The sequence below is a fragment of the Coloeus monedula genome (genome assembly GCF_965178545.1).
Source record: "Coloeus monedula genome assembly, chromosome: 14".
Classification (NCBI taxonomy): domain Eukaryota; kingdom Metazoa; phylum Chordata; class Aves; order Passeriformes; family Corvidae; genus Coloeus; species Coloeus monedula.
The window spans coordinates 4,681,921-4,704,101 of NC_138794.1; the positions used below are offsets into that span (position 1 = coordinate 4,681,921).

Sequence of the window (22,181 nt, forward strand, 5' to 3'; positions counted from 1 at the left end):
AACAGAGGTTGTTGCAAAGTCAGACCCAAGCATGAAAACTACCTCCTTTTCAAATTAAAGCTTTAATTGGCACAACAAAGAAATGTATAATGTTGTTTGATGCAGTGCTGGGTATACTGAACAACTTGTTCACCTACCAAAGGGAATTGGGTTACTTTTGAGATCTGTATCTGAACATAGTATCAGATATTAAAGAAAGTAAGTTGACTTGGTTTGTTCTAGCAAGAAAAAACAGAACTGAAGAAAATATTTCTTAGTGGAAATTCAGTGAAAATATTTTATGCTGCAAGTCCAGCATTCCAAGATAGAATCTTTATTTTTTTTTTCCAGTGAATGTATGCACAATCCAGTAATAACAAAAGTTAGCAGAAACCTATTTTAGTAAAACCTCATTAATCATGGCAATCTGATATAGTATACCTGATATTCATTATATTTAATGAGAAATCACCAAGCAAATGTGCTCATTAGTGACTCTGGTATTGGACAGCTCTGTGAGAGGTACTTGTCTAAACCCTGTTTCAGTTATGTACATTTAACAAGCTCCACGAATAGCTCTGGGCTGCTTCCTGTTCCTCAGGCACTGGCAGCGCGTCTGAAATGTTATAAAACGCATGGAGGCTGGTTGTTTATGGGGGTGCTGAAATCTTGGATCCCACATCTCTGCTGTTTCTCACGGTATGTGTGCTTGGCAAGCTGCTGCTTCATGTGCCGTGTCTCCCTGGTGTTCACCAGCTCCGTGGCCTTGCAGTGTCTGATCACTTCAAGAGTTCGTCCAGGCTTTGGAGAGCCTCCCCAAACCCACGCCCCTGCCTCATGTCTGCTTTTGTTTTGTATTTGCACACCTTGCCCATAAAGGCAGTGGGCTCCCGGTTCATTGCAGAGTCAGAACTGGACCAGCTGGGGTTGGAACTAAATGGTCTTTAAAGTCCCTTGCAACCCAAACCATTCTATGATTACAGGATTCTGTGATACAGTGACAGAATTGGAGAATTCTCTCAACAGCATTAGTTCCTCTGCTCTGAACCTGGTCTTCCTTTCAATGCTGGAATGAAAAAGCAGCCTGTTCAGTAATCAGCCTGACTGCAATTAGTATCTACCAGCAGCAGTAACAGTGATGCTTCCTTGAATTCCCAAGTTTAAACTTACTGGAATCCAAGGTGAAAGGTAGAAGGGAAGATTGTGCTATTTGTAATTAAAACGCTACCATGAGGAAAAAATTAAGACTGAAGTGAGATAAGGCTGTGCAGACATCCATGCATGTACTTTGGTTTAGATAATGGAAAAACAGCCTGTACAAATAAAAACCCATCTCTTTCGTGTTTTTTGTGGTGGTCATATGTTCTGGAGTCGTGTTTTAGTAACAAACAGCAATAATTTTAATAGTTTTCTTTTAGAAACCTAATGTTGCTGAGACAGTAGTCAAAATCAGAAGACTCATGGAATGGGCCCAGTTCCCATCACACGGATTAGCAAACCCGGATACTTTTCATCCTGCCTTTAAAAATAAGCAACAAGAAGCAACCACATAGTTTAGATCCCAGGCGCTGCGCCATCATTTATTTACTCGTTTTTACCTCTCAGTGCCCAGCGTTCACGCCCTGCCCGGGCCCTACAGCACCGCACCGGGGCTGCAGCGCCTGGAGCGGGGCTTCGTGCGGGGTCAGCGGCACCCGGGGAGGCGGCGGGGCAGCCGGCAATGCCCGGCAATGGGCCGCGCCCGGCCCGCGCCGTCCCTCTGCCCTTCCAGCTCCTCCTCCCGATCCGCCCCGTCCCTCTGCCCTTCCAGCTCCTCCTCCCGATCCGCCCCGTCCCTCTGCCCTTCCAGCTCCTCCTCTCGATCCGCCCCGTCCCTCTGCCCTTCCAGCTCCGCCTCCCGATCCGCCCCGTCCCTCTGCCCTCCCAGCTCCGCCTCCCGATCCGCCCCGTCTCTCCGCCCTTCCAGCTCCTTCTCCTGGCCCTTCCCGCCCCGCTATCCTTCCAGCTTCTCCTCCCGATCCGCCCCGTCCCTCTGCCCTCCCAGCTCCTCCTCCCGATCCGCCCCGTCTCTCTGCCCTCCCAGCTCCTCCTCCCGGCCCTTCCTTCCAGCTCCTTCTCCCGGCCCGCCCCGTCCCGCTGCCCTCCCAGCTCCTCCTCCTGGCCCTTCCCGGCCCGCCCCGTCCCGCTGCCCTCCCAGCTCCTCCTCCTGGCCCTTCCCGCCCCGCTCTCCTTCCAGCTCCTCCTCCCGATCCGCCCCGTCCCTCTGCCCTCCCAGCTCCTCCTCCCGGGCCGGCGGCGCTGCTCCCGCCCATGAGGCGGCCGGGGCCGCCTTCCCCTGAGCGGCAGAAGATGGCGGCGGCCGCGGGCTGGGCGCTGCTGGCCCTGGCGCTGTGTTTGAGCGTGACGGCCGCGGCCGGCGGCACCGAGGGGAAGCGGCGGGACGGGCCGCCCAAGAAGAAGGACATTCGGGACTACAACGACGCGGACATGGCCCGGCTGCTGGAGCAGTGGGAGGTGCAGGAGGGGTCGGGGCCGCGGGGTCCGCCCGCACCACGCGGAGGGAACGCCGCGGCTGCCGAGGGCGGCAGGGCCAGGCCGGGCTGGGGCAGCTCCGCGGGGCAGCGGCCGCTCTGCCCGGTCCCGGGAAGGCGGGGATCCCCGGGCCTGGCCGGGACCGGACGGGAGGGATCCCCGAGCCCGGTGGAGGGTGGCCGGTGCTGGGTTTCTTCCTCCGAAGGCTCTGTGTCCGTGTGTGTGGGTTTCAAAGTCGGCGTGAGCGGCCCTCAGCCTGCCCTGCCTGGCTGCCCCTGTCCCGCCTTCGCAGCACCCAGCCGGGCGCTCGGTGCCTGCCAGCAGCCTCGTCTGGCTGAAAAGTCTTCTTTTCGAAGTATTGCGAGATAAACATTTTGTGACCGAGGGGTGGATACCTAGGAGGAATATTTATTTCACGCTTACGAAGTAGATACGTTGTTGTTTTGGTTTGGTGTTTCTTTCCTATCTTCCCTCATAGTAACAACTTCTAATTCCAGCTCTCTCGTCGCCTTCATCCTTATCAGCCCGCTGCCTTAACTTTCCTTGGCGGTTTCCCATCACTCTCTTCTCCATGTGGGTGTCATGCCACTGTTAGGTTCTTTTCGCTAAGTTGTGTTCCATCATCTTCTGATAAATGCCAGAGCATTCCTCACTGTCATTTACTCTTTCCCGTGAGGTTTTTCCCTGGAATATTTTGCAAAAAAAACCCTGAAGGAAACAATAGAGAGAAAGCTTCTGTTTCATATAACACCAGTTGCAGCAGTAAGTCAAGGTGGAGAAGTGTGTTTTATATTTGAGTTATAGATAAAGTAATGAGAAATATGGATGCCTGCCTTGGTCCTGTTTGGCAGATTATGGACTTGTTCATCCTATGGATTGTTACCACATATATCCCTTTAGGAAGGGACATTCTTAGAAAATAGAGTTAAAATTTTAAATAAGAATTAGTAAAAAGTTCAAAGTTCACTTTTCTGTTAGTGGTGTCAGTCAAGGACCCAGTAGGCCCAGCTGCTAAAAAATCAAGGCCTAGTATTGCCCAGCTTAAACCAAATGTGGCCTTGTAGGAAAAAAAATCTTAGAAGGTGAGCATTTCTTTTTAATGAGATGGCTGAAAGGGAGACTCAAGTTAATGCTATTGTAACTCTTGGCTGTATATTCTGCCCCAGCCCTGGTGGGTGGGTCAGGAGGCTGTTCAGGGCTTTTTCTTTTCAGCTGGAGCAGGTCCGTGATCCAGGTCAGGTCGCGGTGTGCTACACAAATACAGTCGTGTGCAGATGTGGCAGAGCAGCTGGGGAGTCACTGCTCGGGCTGGTGGTGTCCCTGAGGAGAGGCACACAAAGCAGAACAGGGGCTGAGGAAGGGCTCAACAGTCAGGGGTAATTTGGTCTCTGGGATGGTCAGCTGTAGGGCATTTTGCCTGGTGAGAGTCAGGACACATATAGGGAATATGAAAGGCTTGAGGGGGTGGTGGCTGGAGAGTGGAGAAGAAAGGGCGTGAGTGTACTTGATGGAGTGGGATGAGAAACAAAGAGGCCACTGTGAATTTGGGTAAGAGCAGAAATTACGCTCGGGAATGAGGAGCACAGGGCATAGATCTGTACAGAATCAAATGTCATTGCTTTCAAGTGATTTCAGTTTCCCAGTATTTTTTATTTCCATGGCAATTAGTCTAAAACCATTGGAGGATGGTGGCTTTGACATGCTTGGGTTCAGCCACAAGCCTGGCAAGGCTAAGTCTGTGGCTCCAGCCAGGATCTCGTGCTGCCCCTTGCACCGTGTGCATGACTGCACACACACTCTGGGAGAGTGATCTGGTGGAAAACAAGGATGGGCAACGGGGAAAAGAGGCAGAGGTACTTCAGTTGCACAGCTAGAGCTTGGAGGAAGCCACCAGAGGATTTTCTTCATGGAAAGGGGCTCTCCAGAAGCCTTGAGTCCTGGGGAGCTTGGACACAGAACTGAGATTCTGGGCTGGAGGTCTCTTTGTCAGGTGCTTTAAATAGTTTAAATAGTGTACAAGCTCAGGGGTTCCCAGGCTTGACTGATCATTGAACAGGCAAAGGAATTAAGTGGCATATGTTACCAATGTTTTTAAAAATCAAACTGGGGGAAATTTATGAGAAATTTCTGAGAATGGGAGCTGAAGGGAGGAGCAAGGGAAGGAATATGTAGTTTTTCCTGTGCTATGTAATGCTTTCCCTCTGGAACCTCATGTTACTGTTTAAGTGAGTGAGTCTGCTTGACTTTTCAAAGCAAAAGCTTACACTTTTCCTTCAGCTTTTTACCTTTTAGGTAGCTTTAAACACTGCTGCATGATAGTTTGTACAGGATCAAGAAAAGAAATGCCCTGTAGGGGAGCTCTTGGCATCTTCTGGTAATACTCCCGTTCAGAATGTAAGAGTACAACTTCAGGAGCATTTCGTTAAATAGCTAAGGGAAAAATAGGTAATACATGTTAGTAGCTTGTATTGTCACTAAATCCAAAGTTAGTTTCTATATTTCATACAGAATATTTGGAAATGTTTATTTTTGCCTTTCTCTTTCAAAACTCTGAAATAAACTGGCTCTGCTCTAGTCAATCCAGATTAAATTCAGGTTCAATTTGCTTTTAATTCTGGAGAACGTTTTTCATTCAGTCGCATAAGATTTTGTATTTTCACTGTGCTTTACCAATTTGAGCATTCTCCAGCTTCCTCTAAGTAATGTTCCCACTTGGTGAGGGCAGGGACTTTCCTTGGGCTCTCCTTCCCTCCCAGTTCACTCATTTCAAAAATTTCAAGGTGTCTGAATTACTTGAAAGCATGTTTCAGACTTGCAAAATGGAAACAAGGGCATAATCAGTAAGGAAAGAAAGGATGAAATCTAAGGCTCTGACAGCTTTTGTTCTGTGGTCTCTGAACTTTAAACTCTTGTCAGAAAGACAACAAACTGCAGGAATGAGATGGGGAAAGAACATGGGTCACCTGTGTGAAACCATAGCCTTTGAGGGGCATGGGATGCTCTGTGGGTGTTGTAGGAGGATGCTGTTGGGTTTGTATATAAGCAAGCATGTGCAGAGATGTGAGGGTAATGCACTCTGAGCTCTGGAAATCGAGCTCTGCTCCTGATCTTTGAGGCCTCTGAAGGACACTATGTACTGCTACAGTTCATGTTCTTAGTGGAGTGATGCTTTTTGAAGTCATGACAGCACCTAAAATTTCTGCCTTAATTCCTGCTCATTCAGTAGTGCTTGGGTGGATGCCAGTATAAGACTTCTGGGGTTTTTTGTTCTGTTTCTTACTTTTTAATTCTATGATACAAACACTGTTTCAGAAATCAGGTTCTGGCTTAATGTAAGTTGTCACCATATTCACCTCACACTTGTGAGTTGTTTTAAGGGGCAGCAGTTTGAATTGTGCCTTTCCAAATATTTAAATGGCTGTCAGCCTCAGCAGAGGCATCAAGAGGGGTTTTTTTTTCTTTTTTTTCTTTTTTGTAGGAGTGATTTTCTCTGGGTGATTATGTTGTCAGACTGAGCTGCATCTGTGCATTAGAAAAGACATGAAACCTTTAATCAAAGTCTTTCTGTGGCATAAGCATTGAAAATCTGAATTCTTGTGGGTTACATTGCTTAAAGACACAAAGTAAGGAAACTTAAATTCTCAAGCAATCACATGATTCCCAGAAGTGAGTTTTGACCTCTGAAAGCAAGATCAGATGAATGTTTTTTTCATATATGTGTGTATGAGGCTTTTTATTGCAACTTTCCCATTTCATCTTGCATACATAATAAATTTTTGTGAAACTGTGAAGAAAGTAAAAGTATTATTTTATGAGTTTCCTAGGTGGAATTGTATTGAATTAGCCTTAAGGCTGAAATACTTCTCAGTATGTGATAAAATGAGATTCCACCTGTCAGTATGAAAATGTGCATCATTTTGAGGGGAGGGTTATAAATGGAAAGAGCACTCTTGGTGAAGTATCTTGAAATAATGGTCACTATTTCTTTTGGTTTCACAATCTCCATCATTCAGCTAAAACATATTTTATCAAAGCACAGTTATTCTCTAAACAAAGAGAAATTTAAAAAAAAAATTTGTGAAACAGCTGAGTTTAAAGCTTTCTTGTCCTTTTCAAAACAGAAAGATGATGACATTGAAGAGGGAGATCTCCCTGAACACAAGAGGCCTCCAGCACCAATAGATTTCTCAAAAATAGATCCAGGCAAACCTGAAAGCATCCTGAAACTGACAAAGAAGGGGAAGACTTTGATGATGTTTGTCACAGTGTCGGGAAATCCCACAGAAAAGGAGACAGAGGAAATCACCAGCTTGTGGCAGGGCAGTCTCTTCAACGCAAACTACGATGTGCAAAGGTGAGCTGTTGTGCTGAGGATAAAGTTCTTGCCTTTGCAGAGCCCTTTCTTCCTGAAAACCTTTTCAACTGTTCATCCTCTGCTGTTCCCCACCTCCATCATCCATTACTATTTCTCTGTTTCTGTGTCAGTTGTGACAAAAGTTGTGGTGTGGTGCAGAAACCTCTTCAGTGTTTATGCACCATGTATGTATGTATAGCCCAGATTCTTTTTATCTCACTGTGGTTCAGCAGTTTATCAGTTCTAGCTGCACTAGTGTGCCTTTATATGCTTGATGGAAAACATCACACTCTGAAGACTTCTCACCACAAAAGGTTTTTTGTTCCCCTGCTAAAAAATGTGACTCTTTCTCGCTGAGAGAGAGCATAATTTTGAAACAGAGGAATGTTGCACTCTTGTATTGAGGCTGAGAAGGGTTGCAGTAAATGTATAAAGCAAATTTAATGTTCGTTAGTGGATTTTATGTAGTGCCAAATTAGTTCTAAATTTGTTTCCTCGTTCTTACTTCATTGGTTATTTATTTATATACTTCATACATTTTATTCTTAAATGTCCTAGAAGATTGTTCTCTTGTCCCCATTCCCAGGCAACAACAAGACCAGCTTCTTGCTTTTAAACATATGCCTCAGTCATGGAGGCTCTCTGAGCAAATGCTGGAGTGTTTGAAAAGCACAGAGTTAACTGAAAAAAATGTGGATTTTTCCTCTAGGTTTATTGTTGGCTCCAATCGGGCCATCTTTATGCTGCGGGATGGTGGCTACGCCTGGGAGATCAAAGACTTCCTGGTAAATCAGGAAAGGTGTGCAGATGTTACTCTGGAAGGTCAGGTTTATCCTGGCAAAGGAGCAGATGGAAATGAGAAAGTGAAAAACAAAACAAAACCTGAAAAATCAAAGCAGAAAAAAGACGCAGAGAAGAAATCTAACGGCGTCAAAGAGGACAACCGAGCAACCAGCCAGCGAGAGGAGCTATGACAGCCACGGCAGCCAGACTGAATCCTGCTCTGCTGCTCCTTGAAGGGAATCTCCTGATGGGTCCTGGGCTTTCTGGGGGTGGGGAGGAAGGAAACAGAGACTACTGAGGCTTAAATTTGTGTTGAAATTCACCAGTTTACTCATTGCTGTTGGCCATTTGTTTAGTTACAGGAAAGGTAATGCTTCATGCCAGCAATTGACTGCTTTAGTTTGCAATTTTTTTATGCTTTTGTTGTTGTTTAAAACTAGCATACAAATCTGTGTGTCTAACTTCACAAACTTTAGTGGAAAACAAGAATTATGGTCTCGATACTCTGATGTTCATCTGTAGTAGCTGTGTCCATCTTGGGTGTGCAAATCATGGATTCACAGCTGCTGTCAGAGAGCCAAGTGCATTGTGAAAAGATTCTCTTGGAAGATGGTTTGATAGACACAGTTGGCACAAAACTGCCCAAAGTTGCAAGGAATAGTGGCCAGAGATGCCTGAAATTACAGGGTTTAGGACATGTTTTGGTTAGACTGCCTGTTTCTTTAAAATAAACTCAACCCGTTGTGTCCCAGTAAATCTGTGGAAGTGCTTAGGAGCGTGATGGAAGCTAGGTAGGAACTCTGCTAATGCACTCCAGATCTGTATGGGAAGGACACTCTGTGTCCTTCAGAAGGGAATGGAATTATAGCACCTGCATGAGCAGTGTCAGGGTGAAAAGAGGAGTCCAGGGCATTCAGGTTGCTCCTGCTGCTAAAGGACCGTGCCTATGGAAGCAGATGTTCTGTGTGTCCCAGGCAGTGATGTCCCAGTTACCCAGGCAGTGAGCTGGAAGAAATAGCTTTAACTCTGAAGTTAATTTGGTTTACTGATTTAATGGTTTGTTTAAGTATTTGAAAAAGCACCAGTTACAGCACAGAGTTAAACTTTGAGTTAGACATATCACTGATGCTTAATAACCAGATTTTGGTGGGGTTTTTTTTCTTGGTACAGATTCCTGACTGACGTGGTTGATTGTAAATGATCACTTGATCCAAATACTATGAAGTTGGATGTATGGGAGCCAATACTTTGTATAATTGGGGAGGTTTCATTATTATTCAGATTGTATTTAGTCAAATGTTTTGCTTAGAATTGTTTCCCTTCTGCCTTACTACCAGTTAGGGACTAAAAGGCACCAAGTAGCGTGGTCCACATCATTTTGCAGAGGATGAGCACAGTATCAACTGTCTTCATTCAATACTAGTAAGGTGTTACTTTTTCTTTAAGGTGCTAAAATCCAAGTGTTTTGGATAAAAGTTCCTAATTGAACCATAATGGTTGATCTTGTGGAATACTTCAGTATCAAAAATATGAAACTGTGACTGAGTCCTTGTTCTAAAATAAAAGATGTCACTAAATGTACTGTTTTGCAGAGTAGTAAAACCTTTTAAAGAGATCTGCATTTGGTTATGTATTCAAGAGGTGGACTAATTCATCTTTGGTTTCTGTATTTAAGGACTATATTTTGTTCGTGAAGGTTCCAGTTGATTCATTTTGTTTAATTTTAATTATATTTGTATGAATTTAGGATTAAAGAAAGCTGCACTTCATTAAACAGGCCTGTACCTGTTTTGAGTGGAAAATTAAAATTTGTTTCTTCAGGATTAACTATTACTTTTTATACTCTACTACTAATCCAGATGTGCAGTGGAGAAGAGTCTCTGTAGATATTTGGATAGTTGAGATGTGCAGTCCAGTTCTTGTCCATAACTAATTGATCATTTGGTCACATATTCTGGGTTTGCACCACCCTTTGTAAATAATATTGCTTCTCATCTCAAGAGAAGAACAGAGGTCAGATGAAACTACAAAAATGAAATATTAATGAGTTTTTGCTTTCTGAAGTTATGGTATAGAGATCACAATTCAGATTTTGATGAGAAACACGTGGAAGTGCAGTTTTGTACTTCTCCTAATGTTATTATTTCTTTTTTGATCAAATTGGGTTTGAGACTGTTGGAGAAACAATTACTGCATTATAGCTATAGCCCAGCTTTCGAGTATAGCTACTTCAGTCATTCATAAATCTACATTTACAGTAGGTTGGGTCTTTCCCCTTTGTAGTTAAAAGGAGTTTTGTTGAAATTCACCAGCCAATTGACCAGGTTTTTATTTGTTTGGTTGTTTCTGAGTCAGTTGCCCATGTCAGGTGTACATATGGCTTTTGCCATGTCAAATTTCAAAGTGTTTGGGGTTTTTGTTTGTTTCTTTTTAGGTTTTTAATCTGTGTAATGACTTGGCAGTTGTTTTTTGACATAAAACAAAAAATGCTGCTTTCACGTAGGTTTCTTTTATTGTCTTTCATTTCTCTTCTCCCTTTTTCATGCTTTACACTCAACAAATAGTGAAATATACCAGTCAGTGTAATGTGGCAGTCTGGCAGGAGCTGCTTTTCCCCAGCCAGTCTTTCTCTGCTGTCACAGTTCATTACTCAAGAATAACCTGAATTGCCTTTTAAAACTGGTAAAGTCTTGGAGACAGTTGCACTTGTCCTGGGACAGTGCTACATAACCAAATGGCTGGTGATGATTTAAGAAGCCCAAACCCTATCACACACATAAATATATGTATATATCAAAGTAAGTATCCTTGAAAAGTTACCTAAGGTCACTAATGTTCCATGAGCACCTCGGAAGATGGATTCTCCATTGGAGGCTTATCAGGCTTTCAGTAACAGTTTTTGGCTCCACATACAGGACATTCAGATACCTCCTTTAAAACTAATTTCAACAAGCAGGGTGGTAATTATAGCTCTTACTATTTCCTTTTTTTTTTCAGTTCTATACAGAGGTACGTGGAAAATCATCTGTTTTCATGACAGCAAAACATCTGCTGCCTTTCTCCTCTCAGCATAGTGATTTCTCTGTTCTAGTGCTATAACTAACTTTTCTGAGCTACTGTTAAATTTTTAACCCAGCTGTCCTACTCAGAAAAAACAGTTTGTCAGTGATGCTACACAGGATGTGGTTGCACTTTGTGAAAAATTTCCAATGGACAATCAACTTTTTATGTAATAAAATATTGGAAAAAGTATTCAGGCTTTTGTTGATTTGGGGGTTTCCTTTAAACTGTTCTGACACAAACTACAACAGGATTTCTGATCTTAACTTAGAGTGGTGAAAGCATTTCTCTGAACAATCGGGTCAGCCTTGACTTCCAAGAGAATCTACTTTCCTGTCACTGTTCCTGAACTCTTGCAATTTTGTCCCAAAAATGAAATCATAAATTAAAGCACCATTTTGTAAAGATAAGGAACAACCTATTTTTATCTGATATTTGGCCACTGTTCTCAATGGGTTTATGGTAAGGCTTAGAAATTATTTCCATTCTTTTATCTGTGTCTCATTTCCTTTTTTATTCAAGGAGTAACACTGCTTTTTCCAGAGGTTTTTACTTTTAATTGCATCAGATATTTATAGAAATTCAAAGAACCTGTGCCTGAATAGAGAGGATGCCTCTGTGTTTAAAATGCCTTATTCATTGGTACTGTCATGTTTTTCTTTATTAAGATTGCCATGCTACTAGGTCCATTGATACTCTTCTATTTGATAATTCTTATTCTGGGATAAAATGAACTATTTGTGAACATCACCATTTTCTACTTAGATCACTGTTGAATATCACTGTTTTGTGTTTATGCTGTACCCTTTTAACAGGACAAACCCCACTGAATTCAGGTAGGATAAAATTGCCAGGAAGGCTAGAACTGCTCGAATCCAAGAAGGAAAATCACTCCACTAGGATTTTTGGACGATGGTATTTTTTCTCCTGTAGTAGTCAGGTGGTGGAAGGGTTTGGCCACACCGTGGCTCTGGTGCAGAAGAGCTCTGTGCAGAGCAGTTTTTGATTAGCATTTAAAAAGCTGCTGTAACACACAACAATCAGGCATTGCACAGTGCCAGACCTTAGCCAGGGGCAGCTGGGAAATGCTTTGTTCCTTCCCTGTGTGCTGCTACTTCACAGAGCAGTGTTGATACTGGCTGAGTTGTGAGTGGCATTATATCAATTGTTTCTGTGATAGGAAAACCAGATCTGTTAACCATCATTCAAGTTAACTAATGATTTTACTGGTTTTTAAATCGGTGTTATATCTTTTTTTATTATTATTATTTTATACACATTGGTATGTTGGGAGGGGAAAATGGAACAGTTAAAGGAGCTTCAGCCTCTTCCCCATCTTGTTGGCAAAGGCTTCAACTTCTCAGAAACAGAACTTTTTTTTCTTTCTTACTCCAGAATTGCTGTGTCTCTCTTGCAGTGGGACAGAAGACACCCTTGGTTTTTTTACAGAAGAGAGACTGGAATGCTCTAATTCATGAAGTTTATAACCAAAACTTTTTTTTTTCCTTAGGTAATTTATTGATACCTCCAAAAAAACTGTGGGCCCATTTTTACTGCTTGTAACATCTGCTGCTTTTAAAGGTAATTATCAGTTGTGTCTAAAACAGAGGCTGGACTTCTGTTTTGGCACCCTGCCCACTAATTCTGTGGGAAGCACTGACCAGAGCATTGAGCACTCATTAAATCATTAATATTTAAATCAGTTCAGCTCCCTTAATTGGTGTCAGCGTTAAATGTCATCAGGGCTCTCTGTGCATTGGAAGGAGGTGAACAGCAAGGCCCTGGATTTGCTTGGAAGGTGCAAGGATTGAACAGCACCATCAAGTGACCTGGATCTTGCTGTAACTTACATAAAGTTTTCTCTGTAGTGAGGAAGACTGAATTATACAGGAATAATTGTAGTGCAAGGGTGTATTGGAAACAAGATCATGGGTGAGCACTTGCTGAGTCAATAAAGAAATAAGCAAAAAGGTTTAACAGATGTATTTTTGTGGCCATTGTTGTTTCTGAGATTCATGCCTGCAGGCCTGGGGTTTTTTTTAACTTGTCCCTAGTGCAACTCCATTTCATTCAACTTCTTTTTGCAAAAAAATTAGAAACGAGTCAGTTTTCATCCCCTCAACTAAAATGATATTTCAGAAGTGTCCAAAATAGTGCATATTTGAAATTACACGAGACTTTTATATGAGTATTTTATTATTCATCCTGCCATTTGTATCCACAGCCATACCCTGTGCCTTGCCAACCCCTGATAGTCAGCTGCTGTCTTTCAGGTGCTGTATAGCATGTTAATCACTGTGTGGACTTTAGATAATTGCACTTATAACAGGATGGAGTTGCCAGAAGCTTAATGGATGCACAGACATGCAAATGCTTTGGCATTTAAGACAGCAGTTGAGCACAAGATTTTGAAAAAACAACTTTCTTGCCTTTAATGTGGGTAGCAGGTAGTTTGTTGTGAGCTAATGAGCTGTGTAACCTAATGAGGGAAAGACCACTTTCCATTTTAACACCGCTCCTCCCAACCTCTGTTCCCACATAACATCACCATTAGAGCCATATTGCTCAGCTCTCAGATAACACAACTAAGGCCTGAAATGTGTTTCAGCCACATTGTTATTTGTGTTAGTAGTGATGAGCCAGGACAGGCTCGCTTTCTGGGGTGAGAAAATCAGCTTTGGATTTGTAATCAGAGTAGACCGTGTTCAAGAGATGTAGCTGTACCACTTGAATACTGGAGCTGGTCTACAGGAAAGCAGAAATAAAAGTCAAATGAGCTGCATTAATTTCCTTAAGTGTTGCTATCAACTGTCAGGCCCTTTGCTTTCAGGTGAGGTATCTGTGCTTTAAGAATCATTATCCTGTACTACTCATCCTACACTAACACAGTAGGAGAGGAGATGGGGTTATGGTGCTGCTGATAATGTCATTGTGATCTCACATTACACCCTCTGACAAAGGAAGAGAGAGATTTATGTGTAGGGGACTTCCTCCCGAGCAATTTCCTCTTGAGTCCTGTCACTATTCCTTTATCACAGGCCTCTTACCGTGTCCTGACAGTGCTGAGACACCCCAGCTGAGGTTTACACTCAGAAATCGCAAACCGATCTCTTTGCAGTGTGCTGGAGCCCTCCCTGGTGCTTTGTTTTTAAGGTTGTACAGCGAGTGTACGTGCCGGGTTCTGTGCCATGGACAGGGGTCACCAGAGGGAGGAGTTTCTGAAGGTGTTTCGTGAGGAAGCCATGCAAGAAGAAGGAAGGGTGTGGCTGCAGCGGTGGTTTGTGCACATCCCTCCCCCATCCTTCGGTCCGAAGGCGGTGTGGCAGAAGAGCCCCTGACACAGGTGCTGGCATCGCCCTTCCAGCGCCATCCAGCCCTTGCAGGCTGAAAGAGCCGGGACCCCTCCCTGCGGTTCAGCTACAGGCGGAGGTGATGGACGGGCTGCTCTGACAGTCTGCGGGGGCTGCCTACAAAGCGCTGCACTGGGGCACACGGACAAAGAGCGTTTCCTGCGGGCCAGAGGACGGGGGAGAGTCAAAGCTCCGGGAAGCAGCGGAGGGAGCGTCCCTAGAGCTCGTAGGTGGGAGAGGAGCTGTCACAGCTCCGTTTGGCGCTTGCTGCCCGGGAGAGGCTGAGCAGGAATGTCCCTGCCGGGAGCGGAGCCCGGGCGCGGCCACGGGAGGGCGGGCGCGGCCAGGGAACGGCCTGGTCCCGATTAATATAATATATACTATACTAGAATATAATATAATAATTATATATTTTATTAGATATTATATATCATTATATATATTAGATATACATATAATATATATAATATATATGTTATATATTATATGTTATATATTATATGTTATATATTATATGTTATATATTATATGTCATATATTATATATTATATACTATATATTATATATTATATATAAAAATATATATATATGCTCTTTCAGAGCAACTGATCTAAACCAGTATCTGCCCAGCCTTTGGAATGACACACAGAATCCTTGCTTTTTAGTCTACCTTGCCACTGCAAGGTAGCATTTTTGATACTGTGGGGAAAAAAACTTAATTACATAAATATATAATATATAATATATAATAATATGTAATATATATAATATATGTTATATGTTCTATATTATATAGTATATAACAATATATTATATATATATAATAATATGTAATATATATTATAATATATGGTGTTATATTATTAATATAATATTATATTACTATATCATTAATAATTCTATTATTAACATATAATATATTATTAATATTTAGTACTAATATATTATTAATATATTATATTAATATATTATATTAATATTATTATATTATATTTACTTTATTGTATTATAACCTATTTGTTATATTTATTATATCATAAATATAAAATAGATCATAATATATTATAATGTAGCATTTCTGGACATGGCTTTATTGGTGGACTTGGGATTGCTTGGTTATGACTGTTGGACTCAATGACCTTAGAGGTCTTTTCCAAGCAAAACTATTCCATTCTAGTCTATAACACCCTTTTAAAAAATGTATATTATCTCTATAATATAAAATATAAATATTAAAATACATTTTATTAAACATATTAGAATATGTTATAGTTTTATGCTTTTCAATCTTAGGTAAGAGATCCCCTCACCCCCTCTCTAGTCCCAGACACACAGACACACGTGCACACACACACACACACACAGAGCAGCAGTGGCACAGCAGTGATGCCTGCCTGCATGCTGGCAGGAGCTGAGGTGTGGGGGAGCCCTCTTCACATCCCCCTTGAGCCCCTCAAGTAGGCAGGGTGCATTCCAGTTTCCCGGCCTGTCACCCAATAGGGCCCCACCTGCCCCAAGCACAGGCCTTTCCCATAGCTGTAATATCGCCTTCCCCATTCCCATCTCCTTCCCTTCCCTCTCTCAGATCCTGCAGCTGTGACCAGGCAGTGAAATGTGCTGTGGTCTGTGTGGACCAGCCAACAAACTCACACAGGGGCTGCCTGGCCCCTTCGGTTTTGTCTTTTGAAATAAGCAGGGAGACAAAAATAAAGTAAGAAATTTGCACTGAATATTTATTTTGATAAACATTGTGTACTCCAAACAACTACGTGTTATTTCAGTTGTAAGCCACAATCTTTTGGAAACAACGTCCCAAGAGCTCTTGTCATCATAAACCCGACAGTCAATGCACCACCACGGTCTGTGGACATAGAGAGCTTTCAAGTGCAAAGCAGATTATCAGAAAAGACACATTGCCGACCTCCTTAACAACCTGGACAATGCTCAACTCCAGTAAAAATGCTTCATATGTCTGCAATTTAGTTGTCTTAGTGCCATTGTAATAAATTAATAGAAAATATATCTTTTTTCATTGGAAAGTCTATAAGAAAATGTACAAACATCTAACTCCGAAAAAGGACCAGCTGTTTCGGCGACAGGTAAAACAAGCATTTGAACAGAGGCAATAAAACCCAAACATCCAAACAAACAAAGAGACAAACAAACAAAATGCAATCAAAAAAACCCCCACTCCACCAATGGCAACTGTGTAGGCAAACATGGAAACATCTGCAGTAACAGGACCTTCCAGGGAGGCTCACTGCAGCTTGTGCAGGGACTCTACAGGGTGGGCAGAGGATGAGCACTCGGGCAATTCACCAACCACAGTGTGCACGTGCAGGTTCTAGAACAGTCAAAGATTAAACAGGAATCCTGTGGCACAAAGCTCGTGCTGCCTGGCGATGGCACCAGGCTCCATTCTGTCTCCAGAGCACACACTGATGACTCCAGGCCGTGCAGGTTGGCAGGAGCCCTGGGCCTTTCCCTGGCACACGGTGCTCTGCTCTCCCTCGGGCTGACAGACTGCAGTGAGTCCCTGCTCCGTATTCACAGTGGGAGACCCTCCCCAGCTCCAAAACAGGCCCCATGTGACAAGCTCGGCATGACAGGACAAGCTGCTTAGAAGTTTTCGTCTCTTAATAAGGGGAGATTTTTTTTAGGAAAGGAAAAGGAAAAGGTTTTTCCTAGAGCCAAGTCTTATGATTTCACCCTGAGAAGTCCCAAAACAGTAAAATCAGAAGCTGCACTTCAGCACAGAGGCAGCATGCTGCTAGAAGCTGAACAAAGCAGTCTAGGGGATAGACCAACCTGGTGGGTTGCTCCTGGGAATTTTCACACTTACAGGGAGCAGGAGAGGGGAAATGGCCGTGGCCAGTGGAGTACTGCAGAGGGCAAGCCCGGCACTGAGGCTTGTACAAAGCCAAATCCCACTCTAGGCACATTCCAAGCCCAGCTTTCCTGCCCACCATCTGCTAGGTGCTCGTGAAGGAAATACTCCTGCTTTGGAGCATCTCCTGGCAGCAAGGGTGTTCCACCAACACTGCTGCAATGGCATCAACAGCACTGGCTCAGGGCAGGGAAAAGGTTCAGACAACCCAAACTGACAGACCCAAGGGAATTCCTGTCACCCTCTTCCCCTAACTTCATGGATCTGGCCCTGTTTTGGCTATCACGGGATATCAGATAAACGTTTTGGATGATCATGGTTGAACCACCAGTGAGACTGACTCTTTCTTGGAATAATTTGTGAAATCCCCAAACTATCATAAGAATTGGGGGGGAAAAAAACCCCACCTTACTTGCCTTTTACAAAGGTTGCCCATTCACTCTGTAAATGGCACAAATGCCTAAGGAGCATTCATTAACAGACTCCTGTTGGGAAGCTGGGAGGAAAAGCTTGGCTCTTCTTTTTTTTTTTTTAATACAATACACATGACATTCAGTGAATTCAAAATTATTAAGTCTGAAAAGAACATTTCCAGTTTCAAAACCCAGGAGAGGCTTGAGGGGAATGTAACCTACAGTACTATCTCAATTTTGCTCATGCTTGCTTTGACTTTCAGAGCAACTGATCTAAACCAGTATCTGCCCAGCCTTTGGAATGACACACAGAATCCTTGCTTTTTAGTCTACCTTGCCACTGCAAGGTAACATTTTTGATACTGTGGGGAAAAAAAACCTTAATTACATAAACAAAGTAGCCATCAGCAATTAGAATAATTTGGCAATGGGGACAGGTAAAGTGGGGAAACAAACCCGAGTCCTACTGGCAAGGCTGACATTCGTGGAAAAGCTTGTCATGGTGTCTTTCACACTTCCCCCCTGCCCCTAGATTTCTTAGAACAGCCACAGCCTCCAGAAACGCCTTTGTGGTATTTCTGGGCAACAGATAGAAATATCTCTGAATGCTAGAAATGCTTTCAGTGCTTTATGAGATAATGTTTAATTTTCCAGCTCCAAGAGATGCCCCTGTAAAGTCCTGATTCACTCTGATCTGCCTTCATTACCCAGGTACTGGTTTGCAGCAGGGGGAAAGGAGATACAAGACATCCAACTAGTGCATTGGGATTCCCACTTTAGTTCTTTAGCCACCTGGAAAGACCTCATCCATGTCTCATGTAACTCTTACAGGAGGACTAAGAAATAATGTCTTAAGCTTGAGGACAGGATCAGAAAGCAACACACAGCAGAGCAGTCTGATCCTGTTCCCTCTGGTGTCCTGGGAAAGGTGAGGACAGCTCATGCTCTTGGATGCTGAATAAGGTTAAGTCCCAGGATTCCTACTTAAAAATTGGAAGCCTTGAATTGGGATGGCTTTAACTGGAAGCCATAAACTGATCCCGAACGTTGCTATACAGAGGGAAAGGCTGTATGGGAAAGGCTGAGAAAATACATGTGCTAATTGACATTGCTCTCCTTCTAGCCTGCAGCTGCTTGTTGAAGGAAAATTTCCTATTTGCACAACCGCCATTAAAAATCCTTGATCCATATGAAAAACACAGTTTTCTGAGAAAGCAGAAATAGGTGGTTTCATCAGTCTCTGCTGGCCTGTTTTGTCCACTCCTTCTGTCATCTCTTCCCCAGCTATGTGCTGTGGGTTGCATGTACAACATACACCCCAAAGAGCTTGATCAAACCTCACAGAAGCTTTAGGAGAAATGCTTACTGTCTAGTTATGCTTCCCAGCATCCAGGTAACCACTGAAACACACTCTTTCTACCCCAGATTGTCAACCAGTCTTTGAACTGGCATCCCATGTCTATGTGAGCAGCTAGTTACACTATGGAAAAGAAAAAGTCTTCAGACAACTTAGAGGCTGGTAAAAGCAATAATCCTCGATGGTCTTCAGACCAAGAACTCCCCTTTAAGAGGCAGCACTAAAGCCAGTCTGTCCCAGGGGTGCTGATAAAGCCAGCACCTGGTGAAACAGCTCAGACCTTGCTCAGCACTGCGAGAGTCGGCCTCGGTGCCCGAGCCAGCCTGAGCTGGCGAGCACAGAACACACGCTGGTCACAGAGGAAGGCTTTTCTGTCACATGTGGCCACGCTAGCTACTTACAGTGAGATTTCTTTTCGAACAGCAACAACAACAACAAAATGCTACACTGGCGGCGCAGGCGGGCGAGGCCCACGCAGAGCGGTCAGTAGTCCGTCCATCCGTCCGTCCGTCCCACAGGGCAGTGCTGGCGGCCAGGAAGCACAGCAGGGTGTCCTCACAACTTCATTTTCTTCACTACAGGAATTGGCAGTGCTTGGTAGATTTTAGCTGACTCCTCGTTAGTGACCAGCTTCACCCAGACGGGGCGGAAGCTGCCTTTGAAGCCGACAAAAGCCATTTTCTCTGCAAATCGGAGCAAATACATTCAGAGTGTGCCAGGACTGCAGCAGAAGCCCACCTGTGTGCGTGGCTACACCCCATGGCTGGAGGGGTGTGGGTGCCCAAGAGCCAGTATAACACACACACCCCCAGATGGAACCATGCCCAAAGCTCACGGAGCTGAGGGCAGCGATGTGCACGTGGAGCTGCATTCTAATGCAATGTGTGATGCTCTGAAATCAGTATGTTTTGTGCCGTCTAATCAGAATGCTTCAAGAGAAAACCAGCTGAAAACAAGTTCAGACAAGTAAAAAATCCTGGTTTAGGGCATTTTTTAGTGGGGGAAAAGGCTCAATATTCCTATTATTAAAAGGAATAATAGTTAATTGTTTCTAGTTAAAATTAATCTGGAAAATCAAACCCCTTGAATTATTTACTTCTAAGAACAACTGCCAGAGTTCTTTTTCTATTTACAGTTTCAAACTGAGGTTGTTACCCAGAGCTCCAGTGGAAGTGGATACAACCTTCCTGAATAAATAAATTACTGGTCCCAGGATGTTTGAGCACATGCTGATAGAAACAAGCAAGGCAAAGTTGAGAAGCAGAAAAAAGGCCCCTTTACTGGAATCATGGGAGGTTAGAACTGAGTTTTTAAAAAAGTGGTTACCTTTTAACCTAAAACCCTCTCCTGCTCCAAGTTTCTCCAGTATTTTAGTCCATGGTCCTCTTGAAATGAATCTTCCTTTAGATGTCACCAGCACTATGGAGCTGAAGGAAACAGAGATGAGTAAATGGATGGAGTCAGAACACATTCCTCATTTGTTTGTCCTGAGCACTGGTAACTCCTGCCTGTCTGTTCAGACACCCATGAACTACAGCAGCTTCAGCTTTAATGGCTTTCAATGTTTTCCAACAGTTTGGTCATAGATTATTTTTCCAGTCATGCAAAACACATTAGAAAGCAGACAGAAGCCACACTTTTTATTTTTAAACATGGTTTTCTAGGATGATTTAAATGTTTCCAACCTGCAGTTCCATCCTGCTTTGCTCTGAAAGACCCATCTTCTCCCTGGGATGCCCTTAGCAACTCTCAAATGATTTCTTGTTCTTTCATTAGCAGGTTAATCCTGAAGTAATTCACTTCTCTGAGACTTCTGTTGGCCTGATGCTTTTCCTTTCAGTGTGCTTCTGTTTAAAAAGTGTATTAATATTGTACCACCATTCCTGACCAGGACTGGATGTAGCCTGGATTGAGATTGGGTTTTTTGTAAAGCAGGATGATGGTCTCTCTGAAAAGACTTCTCATTTTTTGGATGAAAGAAAAGTGAGCAATTACCATGCTTCCCTGAAGTAACTACTGTGGTGTGATTTTTGGAACATCTAGAATTATTTAAGGCAATTGAAACACATCTGACTGCACCTGCATGGCACGCTGCTCAAGCTTCCCCCAAGTCTCTAGAGCAAATGCCAGAACAATATTGATCTGCCCACAGCTATTTCAGATGATTCGTCAACAAAGCACTCATATTTGCATTAAATGTTACATATCAGATTTCAAATCCAAACAGATTTAATAACAATTAAATGTATTCACTGCCCAGGAGCACTCCACAGGCTAATGTGGGAGCAACCCCTTTGGTTAATGGGTTTCTGATGTGGTTTCAATTCTTCCAGCAGAAGAAGCCATTGTCCTCCAGGATGCAGGAACATTTTTTGGCTACTTACCACCCATTTCCAAAACTCTGCATTCCTGGCTGCCCATACTTAAAATATAAAAGAATCCAGCCTTTAGGTCTGTGCAGGGGAATGTGCAAAGGGGAATGTATTTTATTAGTGGAATTATCTGCAATTTGAGAGGACATACAGGCAGTAAAAATGTGCAAGCTGTGCACATCTGTATGGATCTGTGCTTTGTGAATTTAAGTCTGCAGTTTGTCTATAACCCAGAACATAAATGTAGCTCTGCAGTTTACTAATCACATGCAGCTCTGCAAATTATCTGGGGCTCAATCAGTCTCTAAATCAAAGAGCTTGCATCCTGCTGCTGCCTGCATATCCTGCTCACATTTGGGCTCTTTTGGAGTCATCAGGCACAAAACCACATTTTTGGGTGTGTGGCCTATGTTGAGTGATAAAATCCAGGAAGAAGATGAGTGTTATGCAGCATTTTGTACATTGCACCTGAGTGACAACAGATTATTTACTCACTGATCTTTGATGTTGTTGACATAATTTTCTATCTGTGCTGGGATTCCTTGTAGAATGGAGTTTTTGAATGTTACTCGATCAACAACTTTTCCATGGTGTCCGTCAATCACAACCAGCTGGATACCCTCATCAGTGAGGAAAAACCTGACACCATCAACCTGTGCAGGGGCAAAAATATTCTTGATCTCTCACAGTAACACAGTTGCAAACAACCACCTGTAAGAAGCACTGATAGTCTTGAGTCATGGGACTGCTCTTTCCATCAAAGGGCAGAGCTCCAGGTCTCTGAGGTTCAGCAGTCCTGCCTAATAGAAGTTACAGACTCTTCTTTCTTTTTTTCCCCCAAAACACAAAGCAGAAATGACCTGAATTTGACTCTCCATGGTAACTTTGTAAAGAAGCTTTCTATGAAGATGAAGCAAGTGTCTTAAAATTGCACCCCATTAAGGCTGTTGAGAGGATTTGCTCACCTCAATGTACGCAAAGTCATCCTTCAGGTGGAAGTACTGTTTCTTATAAGTTTCTATTTTCACTTCTATTAGGTGGTCCTTGGTCTTCTGTTTGCAAAACGAAAAAAACAGATTTTCTAGTGAGAATGT

General features: G+C 43.2%; 2 protein-coding genes across 2 annotated transcripts in view; one reads left to right on the forward strand and one right to left on the reverse strand.

The window, feature by feature from the left end:
* The first annotated feature begins 2,095 nt into the window (after positions 1 to 2,095).
* Positions 2,096 to 10,933, forward strand: MESD (mesoderm development LRP chaperone). The gene is made up of 3 exons (XM_082290933.1): positions 2,096 to 2,493; positions 6,633 to 6,865; positions 7,575 to 10,933. Exons 1-3 carry the CDS (start codon positions 2,290 to 2,292, stop codon positions 7,837 to 7,839), a joined length of 702 nt encoding a protein of 233 aa, XP_082147059.1. The 5' UTR covers positions 2,096 to 2,289; the 3' UTR covers positions 7,840 to 10,933.
* An 8,337-nt stretch (positions 10,934 to 19,270) lies between these two features.
* The window catches only part of CEMIP (cell migration inducing hyaluronidase 1), a gene marked incomplete at both ends in the record, with an annotated part of 46,699 nt that continues 43,788 nt past the window's right edge, over positions 19,271 to 22,181 (reverse strand). Inside the window, 4 exons of the mRNA XM_082290880.1 lie at positions 19,271 to 19,398; positions 20,042 to 20,142; positions 21,583 to 21,740; positions 22,053 to 22,139. Of these exons, the coding sequence (XP_082147006.1) occupies positions 19,271 to 19,398; positions 20,042 to 20,142; positions 21,583 to 21,740; positions 22,053 to 22,139 (474 nt within the window). The remainder of the gene's footprint in view (positions 19,399 to 20,041; positions 20,143 to 21,582; positions 21,741 to 22,052; positions 22,140 to 22,181) is intronic.

Excerpts from the sequence above, each read along its gene's own strand:
- MESD (XM_082290933.1), top strand. The coding sequence starts at position 2,290 with ATGAGGCGGCCGGGGCCGCCTTCCCCTGAGCGGCAGAAGATGGCGGCG. Across the intron at positions 2,494-6,632 it reads GGCTGCTGGAGCAGTGGGAG|AAAGATGATGACATTGAAGA; the intron begins GTGCAGGAGGGG and ends TTTTCAAAACAG. Across the intron at positions 6,866-7,574 it reads GCAAACTACGATGTGCAAAG|GTTTATTGTTGGCTCCAATC; the intron begins GTGAGCTGTTGT and ends TTTTTCCTCTAG.